Consider the following 9,262-nt stretch of genomic DNA (forward strand, 5'->3'; position numbering starts at 1 on the left):
CTCATGGCGACAGACCGGAGAAGAAACTTGGCAAAGCCTTCACCGGATCGGATCATCAAAATCGCACAGGAAGAGCTCCAGCCACTGTTTTGATGCGTCTGCGATCTCGTCGAGGAAGAAACGAGAAGGGGTGAAGTGAGTTGGGCCACAAGGTGGAGATTGTGAGAATATGGGCCAAACTCAATCTCAGCCCAATAAACTATACCTGCACAATAAAGGAAAGACGCTAGTTTTCCTTTTCACGTTATCATGTCGGTTAAACTAAATTGCTAAGGCAATTAGTAATAGGAAAGTCTAGGGACTATAAATAGGGAGGTAGTCATAGCTTTTAGGATCCATCCGAATACAGAGAACTCAAGATATAGAAAGAACAAGTTAGGCTTTGCTATTGGCATAAGAGTTGTCTTGTGATCTATATTGTGTTCTAAAGAAACCTTTAAAGTTAATAAAACCAAGAACAGAGTTTGTTATCAAATTGATCGTTGAGTTCCATAAGCACAAGTTGGATTGAATTCCCAACACAAAGCTCTGGCTAAGGCTCATCAGCTCACGATATTTCACCCACCGTTTCCTTACAGTCCATTCCCCTCGTCTTTACATGTGTTTATGGGACGCAAACGACTACCTTAACTGTGAAATACTCTCATCCGCTCTTCTAGACGCTACTACTACTACTACTACTACTCCATCTCCCTTTTTAGTTGACCACTATCTGACCACCCCACGGATGGGAAGGCACATCTTGCAAAATCTTGGTGGCTTCATGTGCTACATCTATTGGAATAAGCCTCGGATGTATAACCCTGCCACCAGACAACTTGTCACCTTACCCTTCAAAAAGTCCGACCACATGATCGTACCACCAGGAGGAAAAAAAATCGTCCGCTACTATTTCGGATACGACGCGCTTAACCACAAGTACAAAGTGGTCTCCTCGATTAGCGTACACCTAAAACAGAATATGGAAGTGATCAGTTCAGAGAATTGGGTATTTGTACTAGAAGGTGGAGTATGTTCCTGGAAAAAGGCTGCTTTAACCTCACCGGACTTTTGTCCTCACGTGCCTTGCAAAATGGAAGGACTGTGTATCGATGGGGTTATATACTACATGGCTTTGCTTGGTCCGTTTGAATATGTGTTTGTGAGTTTCGACGTTAAATCTGAAGAGTTCAACATGATCCAAGTACCTCGCAGGGACGGCGACGAGCTGCTTGAAAGGTTTCAGAATGTGGGTCTTTTGGAGTATGGTGGAAAACCAACTCTTTTTGACCAAACAAATCTTAAAGACAAGGGTGTCGTGGCTTTATGGTCTGTGGAAGATGCCGGGAGCAAGAAATGGTCGTGCAAGAGTCTGGTTGTGCAGCCTTCTCAACTGCATCTGGTCAATACCATTACATTCAATGTGAAAGGTATAACTCAAAACGGCAAGGTTCTCCTGATACCAAAGAATATTCTTTTTCCTTTTCACATTCTCTCTTATGATATTCAAAACAATGATATGAGAAAGATTGAGATCAGAGGTATACCTGACCGCTGGTTTAATATGGACGAAGAAGCTGAGGTATGTGTCGACGTGATGTTTATGGACCAGAGTGAGAGCGTCATTAGTAGCGATTTTGTATCTTCTCTCGACTGGACAGAGAGAGATAATCACGACACTTACATTCACAGATCTCTACCACTTTCTGTGTCATTACCGATATTGTGAGGGTTGTATCAACTGAAAGGAACCAATACAATTAGCGCGACTCTATAACTACGAATTATATAGAAATATCATAAGGAAATCAAATCTTTATTCTAAAGGAGGAAAACCTATTTCTTGTAGTCACATAAATTTATATGTATGATTTATTATAAATAATATTATTTTAACATTTATATGTATTATTTATTAGAAATAATATTAAGTTCTTTTAGTTAGAAATGTGTTTTAGATATATATGTAATGTCTAATCTATTTATTTGGGTATATTAAAAATTTTGTTATTATTATTTAGATTGCTTTTTTCTAAGATCTATAATACATTTTAGTAATTTTAAGCATAATTTAATATATTTTGTTGAGAATCAAATTGAAAAAAAAAACTAAAGAGTTGATCAATTCAAAGATACATAATTGAATATAATGATAATCTTTTGCATATATAAATTTTGCAACATAAATAAATTGTAACAATTGGTTGATATTTATTTTCATTTATTAGTATATTCTGGTTCATTTTGTAATTTATACGTATAAAATAAATAAAATAGTACTATAAATAATAATATGCTGCTATTTTATTCAATCTATACTTTTGGGTGTAATAATTTGGATTGGTCCATTTATTTAGTTTGTGTGTATATATTGAATTAGATATATTCCTTTAAATAAAGTACTACTACTTTTATTTTAATTAAACCAAATAAGATTAGTTTTATTCATTTTTGGTTATTCATCTAAGATATGTAAAATACTTTCATAAGTATTTGTATATTTTTTTATTTGACAAAAAAATCAGAAAAAACTAAAGTGAAAATCAGTATAAAATTGCATAAACAAACAAAACCAATATAAATTTAAAAATTCATAAACATCTATCTATATTTATAAAATAATTTAAATATTATAAAGTCTAAGTGATTTATACTTTCGATGTATAAAAGATAAATTGAAAATTATTTTAAATAATCTATAGTCCATAGAAGTACATTTAGTTAAATATATAATTTCCAGATCATATTTAGTCATCATGTACTTTTTGGAATTGAACGGGAAGTTCCCACCTTACTATGTCAAGGCATTCTGCAACGTATCAATAAATGGTTGAATCATTCAGAGAACTCATCTATAGCTTAGCTTGTGCTCTTCTATAAAAGATCTGTGGTTGTGATGGAAATGGAAGAATAAAAAACTTCATATTATTTTTATTACCATCTGATCACACTAATGTTACATAAAATTAGTTTAAAGGTCAATAATTCCGGCAAAAGGACCAGACAGAGTTCCGACATAAAGCCTTCCTTCGAATTCGTTAACCTCGCTGACTAAAGTATCTCCAAACTTATCCTTCACCGAAATTGTCTGAAGCACTCTACCATCAGAGTTAATTTTAACCGCAGACGGGTTTGTTGGTCCGGTGGCTGTGTTCACTACCGAAGCAACCCAAAAGTTTCCGGAAGAACCGATCCTCTTGATATTGTCAGGGTTCGAGACCGCATTAGTGAAGTCTTCAGAAGTACCAGCTTTAGACCCCTTGATCCAATACCTCTGGATGTTACTCTTGGTGAACTGACTAACTAGCACAAACGAACCGTCTGAGCTAACGGCACAACCGGCTGAGCCACTTAGACCTTCGAGCAATACAGTCACGACCCTTTTTGATGGATCGTACTTGAAGAGTTTACCGGAAGCGTCTTTTGATGCCACTGCTTTTAACACGTCGCTACATTCATAACCAATAGTAAACATATTGCTTAGTAATAGATAAATGAATTTTAACTTATTTCAGTTAATAATATACTAAAAGATGAACATGATTCAAACAAACTGAATGAGATCGGTCTATTTAACATATACCCTTACAAAATAAATTAGGTTTAGTTAAGTTTAAAAAATTTTAAAAGTTATAAATATAAAAGTTTTGATGAAATGCTTAAAATAATCGTTTTAGAAAAATAGTTTAAAATTTTTTTTTGTTTACATCGCATAAATCAATTGTTATAACATTGGGTCCACGTAAAGATGAATATATTTGATAAAGTCATAAAACTGTATATTTTGTTTTTGGAAAGGACACAAATACCAGTTAAGATTATTTTTAAAAAGAAAATTCTACATTAGTTTTGTTTATAGAGAATTTGGCAAGTTCATTATTTATTTAAATATAAGGAAAATGAAACTTTACCCAGGGCTAAATTTTGAGCTGAAGGAAGTGAAGTAGACGACCCCGGTTGTGGGATCAACGTCGAGGCCATCGAGAAACAAGAAGGGCTTGCCGTCAGCACTGTCGGCGATCTTCTTGGCGTAGCCACCACCACTAGGAATGACGTGGAGACCCAACGGAGCATCGGCCACGTAGAGCTCTCCTGTTTTGTTGTTAAATGCTATTCCGGCCGGCCGGCCGCATTTACTCATATAAGCTATTCCAAGTGCTCCATCGCACCATTGCGACTTCCTAAAATAAATCATGTCAATTTTTAGAAAAATAAACAAAATAAAACAAAGGGGAGCTGTGGAATGAAAATTAACATTACAGAAAAAATATTGACTATGGAATGTTGATTTGACTTTTTCACGTTGAGGGCTGGGTAACGTGTACAATAAATGAGAGAAGACTAATGACCCACAGTTAGCAATCAACAGGTAACGTGACTACCCACATGGTTAACGTCATTAATTACGTTTATGGAATGAAAATCAACATTCTCTACCCCCTTTTGTTTCATAAAAGATTTGTTGATCACAATTCACAAAATCTTGAACTCTTGATCCATATCAGTACTAGTAATTTGAAACAAGAAAATACTACTCCCTCCGTTTTTTAATATAAGTCGTTTTACGGCTATGCACGTAGATTAAAAAAACCATTAATTTTTTATATTTTCTAAACAAAAATATCATTAATTATTTAGCTAACCACAATTCAACCAATAAAAAAATATAAGATATATTACCATTGGTCATACAACATTAATTATTAATAAATTTTATATAGAAAACCGAAAACGACATATAATTTGAAACAACAAAATTTCTCTAAAACGACTTATAATAAAAAACGGAAGGAGTATATGACTGTGATTTGGTAAAATTAGAGGGGGGGGGGGGGGATCAAAGACAATATCATAAAAAAAAATATTTAAAGTTGATCAATTAAGAATTTGTAGCATTTTCAACACTAAAACTCAAACATTAAACAAAACATAATATAACTATTAAAAATATTTTTAGTGTTTAATGTTTAGTCAACTGCAGACAACGTTAAAAAAAAATTTAACTACTATTATTTTTTATTTGTTTTTTTACCTTTTTATTTTACAAATATAATATAACTTAACAATATTTTATTTTTTTTCTAAAAGATATCAAATATGAAATAACGAACTTATGTTGGTCGGTGAAGCTAGAGAATCCAAGAATAACTCATACGAAAATACTCCATTAGACTTCACGACGCAGTGTTTAGAAATATTTGACCATTAGATTTGACCAAATCTGAATCCATTTATTATGCAGAAGGTTTGAAGGAAAAGGCAACACTAAATGATTTTCATTTGATGAATTTAAAAGTAGGTTGCTGCAGTTGCCGACCCCAGAAGAAAGTAGGTTGCAGTCATTTCTAATTGATAAAATCCTAACATGATACGACTATCAAGTACATAGAGGTATTCGTATTTTCACAACGAAGTTTGTCAATGTTAACTATATCGGTTATATCTAGGTTTTTCTATGTTACTCTATAATAGCAGGAACGAGTCATGTTGTAATAACGATATAATCCACTTTAATGTTGCACAAAAAAAAATCCACTTTAATATAGCAAAGCCGTGATCTTTCTTTCGTTAAACCAAAAGAATCAAAAAGCTTACGAGGATACTGTGATATAGCCAAAATCGACGTAACCCTTCCCCGGTAGATATTTAAAGATTTTACCGCCGGAAACTCCGGTGTAGAAACCTTTTCCGGTGGAATCAAAGGCGAAAGCTTCAGGGCCTGACCTTTTTCCCGGCACCGGAAATATTTGGAAGGACGCAGCATCTGAGAAAATGGCCAGAGAAAATGAGAGAAGAAGTGAAATCACGGAAACAAATGACGTCATAACTTTTGTTTGTGTGTTTCCGTCAGATTAGTCTTGTAATGTGTATATTTATAGATTTGATTTTTAAAAGGATTCCTTTTATTAATCTTTCTTCTTTTGCATTCAAATATTTGTAGAAATGAATATTCATATTCATGGAGCAGCAAATCAGACCAAATAAGTAGTTAATTGGGTATAAAGAACAAAATACGCCTAAATTGTGTTAAAATCTCATGATTGATTAGAATTGACTGATGAAAAGATACGGGGTATCTTAGAATCAATTGGTTAAAAATGAAAAAAAAAAATTGGTGACGAGAATGGTATATGTACCTTTAAGTTTTCAAAGTTTAATATTATTATTAATTACCATTCATATAATTTATCAAGCTTTATGTTTTCACGTTTAGAAATTAATTTTGTTATATACTTCAGGTGTGTTAGATATATAGCTAACTAGCTAAGAATGCCATTAATCTCATATTTTAGCAGTTTATGATTATTCTGTGATAATTATATCCATGTCATCATATTCAACTTTTACGACATTTGAAAGTACCAACTTTGGATCCCTTGATATTACGTTTCACTCTCTCGACATTTTCTTTATATTATCAACCGTCATTATGTTAGATATATGTATTCTATTTTTCGGATAGTTAGTCTGTGTTCCCATTTAATTTTGACATATATTGTTGGAGATAAAGTCGAACAAAACTGCTGGTTTTTTTTTTGGATTAATCTGGTAGTATCCCAATCTCATACGGTCATACCTATGAATCCATAAAAAATGCTAGTCTTAATTCAAAAAAAAAATAATTTTCTAATCATATTATGATTATTTCTTTTTAATATTTATAAATTTCAGAAATATTATTTAATTTTATGTTTTGTTAATTATACATAACAAAACTTTCCCTTAATTTTATAGAATTTTATTTAATATATATTAACCAAAATAAATAAATAAAAATATTTCCAATATATATATATATATATATATATATTATTACTAAATATAAATGTAAACAATTATATATATTTTATCTTAATTTTTACATAGAATTAAAATATTGTATGCAAATAATAAAACCAAAAAAATTATTTATAAATATAATTTTGAAATTTTATTTCTTCACATAGTGTAGGAAAACACCTAGTAGCACAATATTAACATAGTCATAGATATTACCAAATACATAAATACTACACTGCATGTTACGTTTTTTACAATATACCTGAGCTGAAGTAATGTTGTTTTCGTTAAGAAGCAACCAAAACCTGTCAATGGTAAACTTCAATTCGTATTTTCTTCTTGACCAGTGTTGTTCGGAAATTATGGAAAACGTTCATAATGCCTTATGGACTCAAATAAAAATTTGTGTTTTTCTTTTATGTTCTTTTATATTCTTTTTATTATGTTATGTACACAATTAATTAAATTTATTATATTAAATCGTGGTGCACTATAAGTAACCAACTTCTTTGCCTATGCTTCGGATCGAACATGTTCCTAACGAACGATCAAAACTAGGTAATGGTAATGCAACTATATTTTTCTCAAAAATTATTTATTGTTTCAGAGACAAAAAAAAATTTATTTATTTACATATAATAAGACAACTATAAGGAAACATCCCTCCTCAAATACAACCAAGAAAAAAGGAAGGAAGTTGACAAACCTTGTTTAGAATTTTGAAAGGATATTATCACTTTAATTTAGATTAATATTTAATCATAAATAGGGACTTTTTCAACATGGTCACAAACGTGGGCAATCACCTAATACCAATCTAAAGTTTCATAACTCCGGCAAAAGGTCCAGTAAGAGTTCCAATATACAGTTTGCCGTCGACCTCGTTGGCTTCACTGAGCAATGTATTACCAAACTCATTCTTGAGAAAAATGGTCTGAAGCACTTTTCCATTAGAATCGATTTTGACAGCCGAAGGGTCCGTGGGCATTACGACCTTGTTAATAACGGAAGCGACCCAAAAATTTCCAGTAGAACCGATCCTCCTGATGTTGTCGGGGTTCGAGACAGAACTTGAGAAGATGTCATCAGTAGATCCAGCTTTTGGTCCTTTGATCCAATATCTCTTGATGTTACTCTTTATGAACTCGCTAACCAGCACGAATGAACCATCAGAGCTCACGGCGCAACCAGCCGCACCACTTAGATCTTCCATTAACACAGTCACTGCTTTGGTCGCTGGGTCGTATTTGAAGAGCTTTCCACTCGCGTCTTTTACTCCCACTGCGATAAACACTTCGCTGCATTGCATAACCAACAAATATTCATATACAGTATACATGTATCAATCAAACCAAATTAATTTTTTTACAAATACCCTAATTAAATTATAAAACATTATAAAAATTGTATGATAAATATTAAATATATAAATAGAAGACAAAACTTGTAGCATAATATATTAGTCTGTACTAGTGCCATTATCATGCTAGTCGAGTTTATAATCATGAATTTACGTGTATGTCTGACTTATATACGATAGAAAACTATATATATAAAATATGGTATACCTGGGGCTGAACTTGGAGCTGAAAGAAGTGAAGTAGACGACACCGGTGGTGGGATCAACGTCAAGACCGTCGAGGAACTTGAAGGGCTTTCCGTCAACACTGTCTGCGATCTTTGTGGCCACACCTCCGGCGGGATGGATAACGTGAAGACCCAATGGAGCATCAGCGACGTAAAGGTCACCTGTCTTTGGGTTGAAGGCTATCCCCGCAGGTCGGCCACATTTCTTGGCCAATGCGGTTCCAAATACTCCTTTGCACCACGAAGAAGTTCTATAGTAAGCACAAACCAATTAAAATTTAAATCAGAAAATATATTTTAATATGAACAACGTTATTAAGAGCTACATGGTGTTTCATGCAGCAATAAACATATTTTGTGTGTAATATTGTCGACAAAAAAAAAAAAAAAAACATATTTTGTGTGTTTTAAAGGGAAAATAGAGCATTAACAATTCAAACAATGATCAAAGACATGTCTTAATATTACAATTCATGAGATTTAATAATAAACCATTAGCTTTCAGCTTTTTAAACTAATTCAAATCCTTAAAAGGGAAAATTTAAATTTCATTTTTTGAAACAATTAAGAACATAATCATCAAAACATGTGATCTTGAAAGTTCAAATTAAGAAATAATTGAGATTGAGGAACTTACGAAGTCTTAGTTATCTGAGCAAAATCGACAAAACCTTTGTCAGGAGTATACTTGAGGATTTTACCACCGGAGACTCCGGTGTAGAAAGCTTTTCCGGTGGAATCAAAGGCAAAAGATTCAGGGCCTGACCTCTTTCCCGGCACCGGAAGTTTCTGGAAAGATGCGTCGTCGGAGACAACAGCTGACAAAAGAGAGAGAAGAAGAAGAGAAATCAAGAAGATATACAACGTCATTCTTTATTCTTAGTTGTGTTTTCAATGTAGAAACTATTGTTAGTAC

At 32.8% G+C, this 9,262-nt stretch overlaps 3 protein-coding genes across 3 annotated transcripts; 1 reads left to right on the plus strand and 2 right to left on the minus strand.

Moving 5' to 3' along the window:
• Window positions 1-511: 511 nt before the first annotated feature.
• LOC106378139 (F-box/LRR-repeat protein At2g40920-like) lies at window positions 512-2,641 on the plus strand (the record flags this gene model as incomplete). Its single annotated transcript, XM_013818320.2, has 1 exon — window positions 512-2,641. A coding segment is annotated over one exon (1,197 nt), but the record flags the coding sequence as incomplete, so codon positions are not given.
• Window positions 2,642-2,882: 241 nt separating this feature from the next.
• Window positions 2,883-6,440, minus strand: LOC106379465 (protein STRICTOSIDINE SYNTHASE-LIKE 11-like). The gene is made up of 3 exons (XM_013819410.3): window positions 5,575-6,440; window positions 3,891-4,160; window positions 2,883-3,428 (listed from the first exon to the last, which is right to left on the minus strand). Exons 1-3 carry the CDS (start codon window positions 5,802-5,804, stop codon window positions 2,951-2,953), a joined length of 978 nt encoding a protein of 325 aa, XP_013674864.2. The 5' UTR covers window positions 5,805-6,440; the 3' UTR covers window positions 2,883-2,950.
• A 944-nt stretch (window positions 6,441-7,384) lies between these two features.
• Window positions 7,385-9,262, minus strand: LOC106379467 (protein STRICTOSIDINE SYNTHASE-LIKE 12-like). The gene is made up of 3 exons (XM_013819411.3): window positions 8,984-9,262; window positions 8,328-8,597; window positions 7,385-8,057 (listed from the first exon to the last, which is right to left on the minus strand). Exons 1-3 carry the CDS (start codon window positions 9,214-9,216, stop codon window positions 7,577-7,579), a joined length of 984 nt encoding a protein of 327 aa, XP_013674865.1. The 5' UTR covers window positions 9,217-9,262; the 3' UTR covers window positions 7,385-7,576.

Source organism: Brassica napus, chromosome A2 (genome assembly GCF_020379485.1).
Source record: "Brassica napus cultivar Da-Ae chromosome A2, Da-Ae, whole genome shotgun sequence".
Lineage (NCBI taxonomy): Eukaryota > Viridiplantae > Streptophyta > Magnoliopsida > Brassicales > Brassicaceae > Brassica > Brassica napus.

What these genes read in the sequence shown, in the direction of transcription:
- LOC106379467 (XM_013819411.3), bottom strand. Translation starts at nt 9,216, where the DNA reads ATGACGTTGTATATCTTCTTGATTTCTCTTCTTCTTCTCTCTCTTTTG. An exon ending in GCTCAGATAACTAAGACTTC is followed by an intron (nt 8,598 to 8,983) that starts GTAAGTTCCTCA and finishes TGCTTACTATAG; the next exon opens with AACTTCTTCGTGGTGCAAAG. An exon ending in AGCTCCAAGTTCAGCCCCAG is followed by an intron (nt 8,058 to 8,327) that starts GTATACCATATT and finishes TATGCAATGCAG; the next exon opens with CGAAGTGTTTATCGCAGTGG.
- LOC106379465 (XM_013819410.3), bottom strand. Translation starts at nt 5,804, where the DNA reads ATGACGTCATTTGTTTCCGTGATTTCACTTCTTCTCTCATTTTCTCTG. An exon ending in GGCTATATCACAGTATCCTC is followed by an intron (nt 4,161 to 5,574) that starts GTAAGCTTTTTG and finishes GATTTATTTTAG; the next exon opens with GAAGTCGCAATGGTGCGATG. An exon ending in AGCTCAAAATTTAGCCCTGG is followed by an intron (nt 3,429 to 3,890) that starts GTAAAGTTTCAT and finishes TTATGAATGTAG; the next exon opens with CGACGTGTTAAAAGCAGTGG.